The sequence below is a fragment of the Phyllostomus hastatus genome, unplaced genomic scaffold (assembly GCF_019186645.2).
Source record: "Phyllostomus hastatus isolate PE091 unplaced genomic scaffold, TTU_PhHast_1.1 phas_contig_2, whole genome shotgun sequence".
NCBI classification, from domain to species: domain Eukaryota; kingdom Metazoa; phylum Chordata; class Mammalia; order Chiroptera; family Phyllostomidae; genus Phyllostomus; species Phyllostomus hastatus.
Window position 1 is genome coordinate 3006049 of NW_025333718.1, and position 14226 is coordinate 3020274.

General features: G+C 38.5%; 1 protein-coding gene across 1 annotated transcript in view; it reads right to left on the reverse strand.

Annotated features, from left to right (window-relative positions):
• Window positions 1-2922: 2922 nt before the first annotated feature.
• Window positions 2923-14226, reverse strand: part of ST6GAL2 (ST6 beta-galactoside alpha-2,6-sialyltransferase 2) — a 102866-nt gene continuing 91562 nt past the window's right edge. The window contains exon 7 of the mRNA XM_045835237.1: window positions 2923-3179. Within this exon, the coding sequence (XP_045691193.1) occupies window positions 2923-3179 (257 nt within the window). The remainder of the gene's footprint in view (window positions 3180-14226) is intronic.

Here is a 14226-nt window from a genome sequence, read left to right on the forward strand (position 1 = left end):
AGTAATTGAAAGATGTGAAAAAGTCCTTCACATGGCCCATTTTAATGTACACCCCTGGTATTGCCTAATGCTCACATACAACTTTTGATTGACCACATCCTGGCTCTGTGCACAGTTCTTGAAAAAAGCAGGCCTGTAAGAACTTACAGGGAGGGTCAGATACACAGGGCCAGCACTGTATTCCATGGAACAGTGAGAATGCTACATATATCTAGCACACCTTACTCTGGTACCTGGTGGAGTGACTGGTGAAAGGAGTTTGAAAGAATGTAGATGATGATGAGTTGTCATTCTTGGCCAACATTTGTTTTTTTGTGATTACAATAATGGGAACAAAAATTATCAAGTGAAATTTATCTTGAAATATACAGCAAAGTGACCTTTGTCAGTCCTGAGAGTGAAGAAAAGAGACACCTAATGGCTTCGGGTAGCTCTGTAAGGACTTTATCAGTGTCCCTTCACAGAAGAGGATGAATGGTATTAGAAGGGGCAAAGCTTGGAAGAAATGCAGTGGGGCACCATTTATTATTAACTATGCCACAAAGGGCCTGTGTATTTACTGCAGTTCAGCATATGTAGCATATAAGGACTTAATTAATGTCTGGCCAAATAATACCAAATTTGGCTAATCCTCAAAGCAGTCATCAATGGTAACACTAACTGCTTAATATTTGGTCAGGCTAAACAATTTAAACTTTTAAATAGAAGAATGCCCAACCTGTGCTCTCTTAATATATATATTTCTGGAATGTTTAACAAATCCTGACTCCCAAGAGTCTTTAAGACCATAACAAATTCAAACAATTTAATTAAATTTTCTCTATACTCTTCAGTCTTTCTTATAATTTCAGTGAAACTGAAAGTAATTTTAAAAGTATATGCATTACAACACTATGCAATTTAAAAATCTCTGAAGTGTTTTCTGGGGCTTTTGAACTTGCATGTTTACACTGACTCCAATAAATTTTCCCTGAACCAATTTCTAATGTCATCAAAGGGGGTTGTCCTGTGTGATAAGGATGTGGTAAAGGAATCCACTAGGATGACTACCAAAGATATTTCAATGTTGTGGGCATTTGAAGGCAGAGCCTGGAAGGTCCAGGGAGAAACAGTACTGCAAGAGGAGTACTCACTCTGCATCACAGCTACCTCACCAGCATTCAGAATTACTGCACTTACTACCCACTAAACATGCAGACAAGACCAAGCTCTTTTGGGAGATAAGAAAGAAAAGTGGCTTGACCATGTCTGCTTGGACATAGCTAATGTATAGGACAGAATTATTGATCCCTTATCATAAATCTAGAAACAAAGCTCTCAAAATGGGCTTTCAGTGGACACTGCCATGTTGAAAACTTTTTTCAGTTACTCCTACTTCACTATTATAATGAGCCATAGGAGATGTCTGTTATCCAACTGGATTTCTGCTGCGTAGATTGATCAAATGGCTATAAATCACTCTTGCTTAAGAAAGTAGTCCTTAGAGAACTCAGGAAAAAAAACAATCCTGGACCAAGAAAACTTTCTATAAACTCTTCTGATATTCACACACTTTTGAGGGAGAGCATATTTGATTAAGCTGCTATGGTCTTTGTGAAGAGTGTTGACCAGAAAGCTGAAATGTGTCTTGGCTATATATTGAAATAATACCATGTTTAATTAAGGTATTTCAAATGTTTCTGTTTCACTATGTTCATATCAAATTTTTTTTCAATGTAACAGTGACAAAAATTAAGATAAACCTCCCCTGAAACTATATACGGCTAAGCATTGGGATGACAATTTCACCTCTATCTGCCTTTCCCTCTGACGCAGATATGTGTTGTCCTTGTTAAAGAGCCATACTTTCACACAATTTTATTTAACTATATGGTGGCTTTGTTATATTGCTGATAAAAATCGTATTCATGAAAACAAGGATGGGATTCCTAAATGTCCAACTGTAGGAAGAATTAGTGTCAGGTTTCCAATAGCTGATATTGACCTGCAAGAAATCCTTATAAAAGACACAAGTGTGCATCCCCAGAAGCACAGGGTTACTGCTCTGCAACCTTTCCTTCTGGATTGGAAGGAGACCTCTCCCACAGGTGTGTTTTCCTTGTCAGTGTGTATAACTATGAAGGCTGTGGGGAGGACTGGCAGAGCAGAAGGTACAAGGTGGGAATGCTGGAGTTGGGACTATCTTGTTCAGGGCCACCCTGCAGCCTCATCATTGTGTTACTTGTCAGTGACGTTGCTTTGGGTAATACTCCTAGTTGAGTAATGAAAATCTGCAGGAAAACCAAGTGTCTCCTCAGAGGTGTTAATCTAGGGTTGGCTTGTTCTTGGACTGTTCAAAATGGGTGCTTTATGATTTTATAAATGTGTCCTGATACAAAGAGCAAATCACTCAGTGCATACTAGGAAGCACAGGTGGTGAATGCAATGGTTTGGAAACACAAGCACCTCACAGGATATTCTAAAGATTTTTGCTGTTAAAATGAATACATCTGAGTGCTAATTCAGACAGCCATCATAAACTCTAGGTTCCTTAATGATGAATGCCCATACAAGTGACACACTAGATGTTATACTGTACCTCAGTGTCACTGTTTTGCAGTATAAACTATTTCTTAATATTAGATGTGTCACGAAACTGACCCAGAAAAGCTTAACATTTTTCTTACACATTTTCCTTTTTTCAGCTATTCTTTTTCTTTTTTGCATCTTTCTTGATCTATTTTTTCCTTTTTAATTCCATTATTATATTCAAAGCAGTAATAAATACTCAATGGCTTAGATAAAGAATTCTTGTGGCCATCACTAAACTACAGTTTAAAAGACTCATGACTACATTGCCTAAAATATATCTTCAAGTATTGTTTTGTGACTTAGAGCACAACACTAGTACCTTATTGCACATTGGTTCCCAAGAGTCACTTTTCATGAGCTGGGGTTGGGGCAGTGCACAGCCCGCAGCCCCGGCAGGACCACCTTCCCTTTATGGCGCAGGTCAGCCCCGGCACCCGTGTTCAGGCGCTGCACAAGCAGCTTCTCGTAGAGCAGTGGGTGATATGCTCCCAGTGTGCAGGCTGCATCGTAGTAGGGCTCGTGGTAGTGGCAGAGCTCTGTCTGCCTGATGGATGGGATGTACTCATACACATGCACCTCACTGCACAAGGACATCATGACGAGGATTCCTGACGTGGAGAGAAAAGTGGAACTTGATGAACTCCAAATGGGAGGGGAATGTTGGGATAGTGGTAGTGGGCAATGACAGTGGCAAAAAACCCTTGCTCTGCACTCTTATCTTTACAACTGCAGGGTTCCAACTTCCAGTAAGTGGGTACACTGGTTCATGGGGTGTGGGGCACATTAAGATGTAATGCTAGCATATGTACTTGTTCAGTTGATTACTGTGGGATAGAAAAATAAAAGACATAGTTACTTAACCTAAAGACCTGCAATCTAGTGAGTGACAGATTTATATCCCCTAAGTTAGAAAGTCATGTATCACATTCCACACTCAGGTCCCATCTGATTTGCAATGGTAGAACTGCTATTTTCCAAAGAAACATGTTAAAAAATTGATTATAAAATAATTGCTTGACTATAAATTAAATATAACATAGTTGTCTGAATGAAAAGAAATGGAGTTGTAAACAGTTTAAGATTCATATTAACACAATTACTTTTCTCACTGGAGCTGTATTAAAGTTGCTTTAATTGCTTTATTTTAATGTTTCAGATAGATAGCTAAAACACGTAATCATCATTGAGCAAATCTAGTTTGTGATCTAGGCTAATGGGCTTTTCTTTCCCAGCACCACCTTGTTAACACCCTTTAAACATGAAAAAAAAATGTGCACATCACTTTAAGGGATACCCCTTAAAAAGGTGTCCCTTGTTATGGAAAAACAAAGTCATGCAGTTAGTTCCTATTATAGGCAATATTTGTCTGTAGAGGATGATCATGTTTCTAGTTAATTAACCCTGTTTGCATCATGAAAATCTTACAACCAGAGAAAATCCTGCATGAGGGATAAGAGAAGAGAAAAGGGCCTAAGAAAGAGGAGCCTGATTTTGCACAGGAGATCCAGAAAGCTTGCCCAGGGGAGGGGAGGCCTGACCTTAAAAGGGCAGCCTGGAAGACAAGGGGTGGAAGGGAAGCAAGAGAAAGGGAGCTGCTCCAGAGATGACAATGGTATCTTGGTTAGAAGACTTTAGAAAATGTGACTGACAGCCACGATACAGGTACTATGGCTGAAAGTAAAACATATTCCTAAGAAAGAAAAGATTACTCTGTTCAAATCTATGAAGTAAATTGTTCCCAAAGGCTAATGTCAAAACTCCCAGTTATTGGTCAGTTCCTCTCTATTCTACTGGATTCCTCCTCTTCTTCCATGGCTGACCTATTGCCCAGCTATGGCCCCTTCCTTGAGCTGGCCAAATGTGATAGTAATTCAGGTGGAGCCCAGAGAGAAACACCAAGGACACCCCCTTTTGAAGTCACAAAGGGAGTGGGTACATGAGTATGCAGCACAGGCTAAAAAGAAGTCCCTCACTCCTTTTTAAAGTATATTTTATTGATTATGCTATTACAGTTTCCCCATTTTTTTCTCCCTTTTATCCCCTCCTTTGCCCTGCACCCACCTGCCCTCCAGCATTCCCTCATCCCCTTAGTCCATGTCCATGTGTTGTACATATAAGTTCTTTGGCTTTTCTGTTTCCTATACTATTCTTAATCTCTCCCCATGTATTTTATGCCTACCAATTATACTTCTTATTCACTATACCTTCCCCCCATTCTCCCTCTCCCTCCCCACTGATAACCCTCCATATGATCTCCATTTCTCTGGTCTGTTCCTGTTCTAGTTTTTTGCTTAGTTTTGTTTTTTAGGTTCAGTTGTTGATAGTTATGAATTTGTTGTCATCTTACTGTTTATGGTTTTGATCTTCTATTTCTTAGATAAGTTCCTTTAACATTTCACATAATAAGGGCTTGTAGTGAACTCCTTTAACTTTACCTTATCTGGAAAGCAGTTTATTTGCCCTTCCATTCTAAATGATAGCTTTGCTGGAGAGAGTAATCTTGGATGTAGGTCCTTGCCTTTCATGACTTGGAATATTTCTTTCTAGCCCCCTTCTTGCCTGCAAAATTTGGAGAAATCAGCTGATAAGCTAATGGGAACTACTTTGTGGGTAACTCTCTCCTTTCTTCTTCCTGCTTTTAAGATTCTCTCCTTATCTTTAATCTTGGCTAATGTAATTATGATGTGCCTTGGTGTGTGCTTCCTTGGGTCCAACTTCTTTGGGATTCTCTGAGCTTCCTGGACTTCCTGGAATTCTATTTCTTCCACCAGATTAGGGAAGTTCTCCTTCATTATTTTTTCAAATAAGTTTTCAATTTCTTGCTCTTCCTCTTCTCCTTCTGGCACCCCTATGATTCAGATGGTAGAGTACTTAAAGTTGTCCCATAGGTTCCTAAGCCTCATCTCATTTTTTTTTTGAACTCTTGTTTGTTCATTCTTTTCCGGTTGAATGTTTATTTCTTCTTTTTGTTCACAATTGTTTATTTGAATCATGGTTTCCTTCCCTTCATTGTTGGTTCCCTGTATATTTTGCTTTATTTCACTTTGGGTAGCCTTCATTTCTTCCTTCATTTTGTGACCAAGCTCATCAGTTCTATGAGCATCCTGATTACCAGTGTTTTGTACTCTGCATCAGATAGGTTGGCTATCCTCTCATCACTTAGCTCTTTTCCTGGGGTTTTGATCTGTTCTTTCATTTGGGCCATTTTTTTTGTTTGTTTAGGTGCCCCTGTTATGTTGTTAGGGGATGGAGCCTTAGGTATTTGCCAGGGCAAGGCGATGCTCTTTGCTGCATTGTCATGCTGTCTGTGGGGGAGGGGTAAGAGAGGGAATAGTGCCACTAGCTTGCTCCATCCTAGCCCCATTTGCCAATGAACTTTTTTGTGAGACTAAGAGTTTCTCTTGCCATCACAACCCCCTCAGTAGTTTACAGCTCAAGGTTTTTAGTCTTTAGTTTCCTGTTTACCCAGCCCTGCTTTGCCTGCTTGGTCCATCGCCTGGCTGCACTTCCTCTCTGTTTAGCTGCCTGTCTCCTATTTCCACCCTTCCTACTGGTCTGGATGAATGTTTCTTTAACTCCTTGGATGTGAAGTTTAATTTTTCTGGCACTTCTGTTGTTTATTGTTTTTAAATTGGTCATCATCCTTCTTTGGGTTGTGTGAGAAAGCAAAGCATTTCTACCTACACCTTCATCTAGGCTGCAGTTCCCAACAGCGCCCGTTGAGTGTCCCAAACAGCTATAGCCCAGCCTCTAGCCCAGAACTCAGAAGAGCTGGTGCTTAATTAAAATTCTTCAAACTTCTTGTAGTAATCATTTGTATTGATTTCAAACTAGTAGAGCCAGGATACAAGGGGCAACAGCAACTGCAGCAACTGAAGAACAAGACAGAAGGCAGAAGTCCCTCCTTCTGAGAAGCAATTACTGCTCTATGAACATTTTTTCTGTTCCTCACAAAATAATCTATAAAGAATTGACACAGAGAATGAGAAAGTTAAGTGTCCAGGGAGAATTAAATTCTTTTATTCCCAGTTACTTTAAACCTGCAACAAACTAGCCCTGTGATGTGTACATTCACTCTCCATGAGGGGGACAGGATCTGTGTCTGTGGACAGAGAATGGCTTCAGTGTTTCCTAGAAGAGCTATGTAACAAGTTCTTTGTCATGGTCCAGCACTGACTACTTCCCTCTCCTGAGCCTGGTATGTGTCTGTGCCAGTGCTGCAAAAGGTGGTCAAGGATTCTAGGATGGGGTCAAGTCCAGCACATTATGCATCAGTACATTATTACCATTTGCCTGCAGATGGCAGTCAAGAGGCCTCAAGGGTGTTTGGCACAAAGGCATCTCATAAACTAGCAGTGGAACTGTACTTAGATACCTACCATGGGGACTGCAGTCAATTGTATATGAGCTGCTTTCTTTGAAACTCTGGTTCTCAAAGTGGCTAGCCTTTAAAAGGTAATGTTGTACTTAAGAAATATGTTAGTCAGTTTGTTGCTCCTTCTCTTAAAGCAATTCTCAAACTTCAGCCTGAAGTGAATGGCTTGGGCAGCTTGTTACAATGAAGATTCCTGGGAATTGCACCCATCACCAGAGATTTAGATCCCATTGGCTTATGTTGGTGTCCAGGAAACTGAATTTTTAACAAGCACTACTAAACTATCTGTGGTGAAAGCCCACTTAAGAAAATTTTAGTCCATAACAGAGCAATGCTTTTGTAAAATACAATAACAATTAATTTTTGGAGAAATGATCACATATTTGGATGACATTCTTTGTCAAATTTCTATAAAGATTTCTAAATACTTTCAATTTCTACATTGATCTAGTTGTAGACCAATAACAAGCATTTCTGGCCCAATGCTGGCCCACTGACCATCTTTGGAGGACCATGCTAGCCTAATACACGCACTCTTTGAAAAACTCTGCCTCCCCAGGGATCCCCAGGCTGCCTCAAAGTAGCTTGACATTCTACGTGATAGGCAGCTAACACACCCAAGAAGAACTCTGGGTGGTTTCCCTAGACATCCTTGATGTCTAATATGTTGGTCTCAAAGGTCTATTCAAAGCATCTATTAGATGCTTGAATCTGATTTTTTTTTTAATTTTCCAGAGGAAATTTTTACTCTTGCTGCTAGTTAGTTACATTTAAAATCATGTGTTTGCTAGATATAGAATATAGCTATTGTTATACATCTAGGCAAAAAGTTATGATTTTTCTGTAAGTAAATAGTACATCTGAGCAATTTCATAAATATTTTATATTTGAAAATATCTTCTAGAGCAATGGTTGCAAACCCACAGATCATGGGCTGTGATTGGCCTAGGATGGCTATGAATGTGGCCCAACATTAATTTGTAAATTTACTTAAAATATTATGAGATTTTTGTGTGTGTGATTATGTGTTGCAATGTATTTACTGTGTAGCCCAAAACAAGCCTTCTTCTTTCAGTGTGGCCCAGAGATGCCAAAAGGTTGGTCACCCCGTTACAGCTTCAGAAATATAAGAACTTGTTACTTCATGATAGTCCAAAATGAAGGCCAATAGAGGTTAAGAAAGGGTGGCTTCTCATCTTGAGTTATCTATATAATTCCTCCTAATTTCTACCTATCTGAAACAGAATTAGCAACAATGGTTTCCCACATCATTTTGTGCACTTATATGAATGTGTGGCTTGCTATAACTAAAGCCTTGGCCAAGTATCCTAAAATTTAAATATTAGCAGAATCTGCTCCAAGTATTTAAATAGCAGCCAAATGATGGCAAAATTAGTATGGTAGTACCTTCAAAAAGAAGGGAAAATTAATTTATAACTCATTGGGTACATGTGAAAAATGAACAAGATTTATGGTACCAAAGGAAGAGAATTTATTTATTATTTTGAACTACTTTTCAGACAGCATGGTAAATTCATTTAGCATATGCATACTCTAATTTTTAATTTATTCAGGGCATTATTGCACATGAATTTGAGTTTAGATCCAGACTTTATTATATAATAAATACTAAAAATTGTTCTTAAATGTGGATAAATGTATACATTAGTTTTCTTAAGAATTATTAATAGCACTTGGAAATACATAAAATCTTCAAGATGAAATTTCTTCTCTGGCACAGTTCTGAGTACGTATGTTAGGGTATAGGGGTGTGGGGAGTAAACACTGCAGGGAGACAGGGTTAGGACAGGATTGGGAAAGACCAGAGCCTTCAAGTACTGTTGGAGACCTCTTTAATTAAATCCAACATTTATTAAACTGGGCACAGTGCTAATCATTGGGAATTTAGAAAATACTTCTTTTTTCTTCTTTTTTTAATACTCACCCAAGGATTATTTTTGATTTTTGATGTATGTATGTATGTATGTATGTATATATGTATGTATGTATTTAGAGAGAGGGACATCAGTTGGTTGCATCCTGTATGCGCCCCAACTGGGGATCAAGCCCACAACTTAGGTATGCGCCCTGACTGTGGATCGAACCTGCACTTTGGTGTATGGGATGATGCTCCAATGAATTGAACCACCAAACCAGGGCTAGAAAATGTTTCATTAAGAAAAGCAATTAGGATCCAAGATGGTGGAAGAATGAGTGGAAGTCACACTAACATCCTCCCAGGACTAATACGGAATTACAACTAAATTGTGGACAAATCATGCTGAATAAACAACTGAAAAATAGTGAGAGAGAAGCCTTATAATTATGGAACAGACAGAAGAAACAGCTTTCATACAATGTGACTGGTATGGAGTGTGGTGGAGATGTGAGAAGGCAGGTTGGGCACCCATGAGTGGCAGCTGAAGTGCTGGAGGGATATCTCATCAGCTGGGAGGATCCCCTTGAGAAATATGGGGCCTAAACTTGAACCTGGGCTCCCCATCCTACAGCACCAGTGCTCAAAAAGTACACAGATAACATCCAGCCTCAAAAAGTTGCAGGGTTTCTCTCTGCTAGAGATGGATGGCTAGAGATGCAAAGAGCCATTTAAAGGACAAACACAAAATTTTGATATGCAGCCACTTACCACGGGCTCCAACAAAGGGGGCCAGAGTGGACTAGAGATGCTTGAGGAGAGACTAGGGATGGTGGGTTTGGGGAAAGAACTGAGAGAGCAGCCACCAAGACCCCAGTGCCGAGTCATCCCCCATACTGGAGGAGCCATCTTGCTCAGGCAGACTACTCGCTTCCAAGTGGCATCAGCCTGAGGGGAAGCAATAGTCCCCCCCCCCCCCACCCCCCAAGATACTCTTCCCCATCCTGTGGAGCTTAAGCCTGTCTGCAGAGTGCAGAGTGACTAGATTAACAACTGAAGGAGACAGCCACAGACAGTAGATCCCTGGTAGTTGCAAACAGGTTTCCTAAGGTCAGACTGGGACACCATCTGACATCACCAGAGGCAGATACAGAAAGAAAAAACAGTGGTAAATACTAGATGCAGCTAAGACAAAATCCACCATGGTCTTCCCCATGATTTGTGATATTTTCTTTCCTGTATAGTTTTTTTTTTTAAACATTCATTGTTTGTCCTTTAAGTTTCTACATATTAAGCCACTAGATTTTACATTACAGTTTATTTCAATTCTCATATTTTGCTCTTTCCTTTTCTTACCTCATTTTACCTTCTTCTTTCCTATTATTATTTTCATTTTAAATTTTGTTTTCTCTCTTGCTACAACTTTCACACTCTTGTTATTTCTCCCCTGTCAAGCCTCTCAAAACCAATTTTCTTATCAATGGTCATCTTACATTGTTTTTCCTGCTCTTAAAATACCTGCGTTCTTTCTCCATCTCTAGTAATTTTTCCTCATTGGTTGTGTACAGGGTAGTTATTGTTGCATTTTTCAATTTTTATCTCCAGATCTTCACTACTCTTATAATTCAAATCTCAAGTGTTACTGTTCCTCTCTCCTACTTCATTCAGCATTCATTCTACCTGTTCTTTTTTGTCTCATATTTTAACTTTTCACTGTCTTAATATTTTTTCTTTTCTATATTTTTTCTTTCATCTAGCCCTTTCTTTTTTTTGTCTCAAATTTTTATTTTTTCCTGCCTTAGCCTGGTTCTTGACTCTTAGTATTTCCTCTTCCTCTATCATCTCAAAATATTTCCCTTTCCTCTAGACATCTTTTAAGCTTTTCTTTCTTTTTTCCCTCTTATTCTCACCCCACCTACATTAATCTTAGTTCATTTGCTGTTGATAATGCTGTGGTGGATCTTTTTCTCCAATTTGATTCCTAATTTTTTAATTTACTTTTAAAAATTCTTTTTCTTTCCTTCTCACATTATTTTTTAAAAATTTTCTTTTTAAACCTAATACTATATATTTCCCTTCTGTTAGTCCATTCTGCCTTCTCAATTTTCTTCTTTATTTATGATATAACTTCTACTTTGTTTCTTTGCATTGCTCTGCTTCCCTACTCTTACTAGTGCTGCTCCCGTTACCCTCTCAATATCATTTTTCTTTCAGTCATCTCATATTTCTGTTTCTTTCTTATAATAGTCTTAATGTCTTTACATCCTTATTAATACTGATTCATTTGTTGTTGATAGTGGGACTGTGGGTGGGAATAATTTTTGCAGATATGGATTTGTTTCCTGGGCTGTGTGGTTTTGTTTTGTTCTCCCTGCACAACAGTATATAAGACATGACGGATGAAGGACTCTTAGTCAGCCATGGTGGATGGAGTGACCATCAGTCAACCAAATTAACAAAGAATGATGCAGCAACAATCAAAACCCAATTATATTCCAGAGAGCCAACATAAAGAGTATAAAAGAAAGAGTATCCTAAGAGTATCAAGTCAGGAGATGAAGGAGACTACACCAGTGAACCCCACAAGTTTCCTACCATAGAAGGTCACACCACAAAGACAAAGCATAGTCAAAGCATATCAATTTGAGAACAGAACAAATAAGAAGAGTCTCCCCTAAAGTGGTGAGAGAAAGAAACAACATTCAATCAAAATGAAAGGAGTAATACCCAGAAAGAGTGCTAAAAGAAATAGAGGTAAGTAAGCTATCAGACACTGAGTTCAAAACAATGGTTATAAGAAAGCTCAATGAGCGCAGTGAGAATTACAAAGAACTACAGGGAAGCTACAAGGAACTTACTGTGAACTGCATCAGCATGAAAAAGGACATAGAAATTAATAATAAGAGCCAGGATGAAATGAAGAATACAATTTCTGAATTGAAGAACACAGTAGAAGGAACTAAAAACATGACAGATGAAGCAGAAGATCAAATCAGCAAACAGGAGCACAAGGTAGAAAACAACTCCCAGACAGAGCAAAAAAATGAAAAAGACTCAAAAATAACAAAGAGGGGTTAAAGGAGCTACAGGACAATGTGAAACATGATAATATCTGTATAATAGCGATTCCAGAAGGAGAAAAACATGAGCAAGAGATAGAAAACCTGTTTGGAAAAAGTAATGATGGAAAATTTCCCTAACTTGATGAGAGAAAAAGTCATGCAAGTCCAGGAAGACCAGAAGGTTTGAATCAAGATAAACCCAAAGAGGCCCACTCCAAGACACATCATAATTAAAATGGCAAACTTTACCCTGGCCTGTGTGGCTCAGTGGCTGAGTGCCAGCCTGTGAATCAAAGGGCCACTGGTTCTATTCCCAGTCTGGAGCACATGCCTGGGTTTATGTGGGCCAGGTCCCCAGTAGAGGGCGTGTGAGAGGCAACGACACATTGCTGTTTCTCTCTCTCTCTTTCTTTCTCCCTTTCTCTCTCTCCAAAAATAAATAAATGAAGTCTTTAAAAAAATGGCAAATTTCAAAGACAAAGAGAGAACTTAAAGGCAGCAAGGGAGAAACAGATATTAATATACAAGGGAGCTCCAATAAGACTAGCAGCTGATTTCTAAACAGAAACAGTAGAAACCAGAAGAGAATGGTAAGAGATATTCCAAGTAATGAAAAGCAAAGGCTTGCAACCAAGACTACTCCACCCAGGAAGGCTCCCATTTAAAATGGAAGGCAAAATAAGGAGTTTCTCTAACTAATGAAGGCTAAAAAAATACATATCCACCAAACCAACATTGCAAGCATGCTAAAGGGACTGCTTTAAGAAGATGAAGAAAAAGAGTGAGAGAGGAACACAGGTATAAAGGAGGAAAATGGCAATGAATAAGTACTTATCAATAACAACCTTAAATGTTACTGGATTAAATGCTCCAATCAAAAGACATAGGTTAGTTGAATGGATAAGAAAACATGCCCCACGCATATGCTGCCTACAAGAGACCTATCCCAGAACAAAGGACCTACACAGACTGAAAGTGAAGGGTTGGAAGAAATTTTTCCAAGAAAATGAACAGGAAATAAAAGCTGGGGTTGCAATACTTACATGAGACAAAGTAGATTTCAAAACAAAGGCCATCAAAAGAGACATAGAAAGACCCTTAATAATAGTCAAGGGTAGACTCCATCAAGAATATATAAACATTATAAACATATATGCACCCATAGGAGCACCCAAATATATAAGGAAATCTCGAAGGATTTAAAGAAAGATAAAGACAGCAACACACTTATAATAGGAAATTCTAACACACCACTGTCAACAATGGACAGATCTTTCAAACAAAGAAGCAACAATGATAGTGTGGCACTGACAGGTGCACTATATAAAATTGATTTAATTGAGGCACAGACCCTTTTACCTCAAATAAGCAAAATACACATTTTTCAAATGCACGTGGAACATTTTCAAAGATAGACCACATGAGAGGACACAAAACAAGCCTCAACAAATTCAAGATAGTTGAAATCATATCAAGCATTTTCTCAGACCACAATGGCTTGAAAATAGAAACCAACCTAAAGGAAAAAACTCAAAAACAGTCAAGTTCATGGAGACTGAATAACATGTTATTAAACAATGAGTGGGTTAACAATGAGATCAAGGAAAACAACAAAAAGTTTGTGGAAACAAATGAAAATGAACACACAACAACCCTAAACTTATGGGACACAATGAAGGCAGTCCTGAGAGGGAAGCTCACAGCAATACAGGACTACCAAAAAAGACAGAAAAGTTTCAAATAAACAACCTAACCCTAAATCTGTAAGAAATGGAGGAACAGCAACTAAGCCCAGGGCAAGTAGAAGGAAGGAAATAATCAGGATCAGAGTAGAAATAAATTACATAGAGACTAAAAGAACAATTCAAAGGATCAATAAATCCAGGAGCTGGCACTTTGAAAAGATAAATGAAATCAACAAGACTTTAACCAGACTCATCAAGGAAGAAGAGAGGACCCAAATAATAAAATAAGAAGTGGGAAATTACAATTGATACCACAGAAACACAAAGGATTATAAGAAATTAGTATGAACAAATATATGCCAAGAAATTTGAAAACTGGGGTGAAATGGACAAATTTCTAGAAGCATATAGTCTTCCAAACCTGAATGAAGAAGAAGCAGAAAGTCTGAACAGACCAATAACAGCTAGTGATATTGAAGCAGTAATCAAAAAATTCCCAGCATACAAAAGCCGTGGACTAGACTATTTTACAGGAGAATTTTACAAAAGATTTAAGGAAGAGCTAACCCCTATTCTTCTCAAACTACTCCAAAAAACCCAAGGAGAGGAAAGAATACCAAACTCTTTTTATGACACCAGCATCTTCCTAATCCCAAA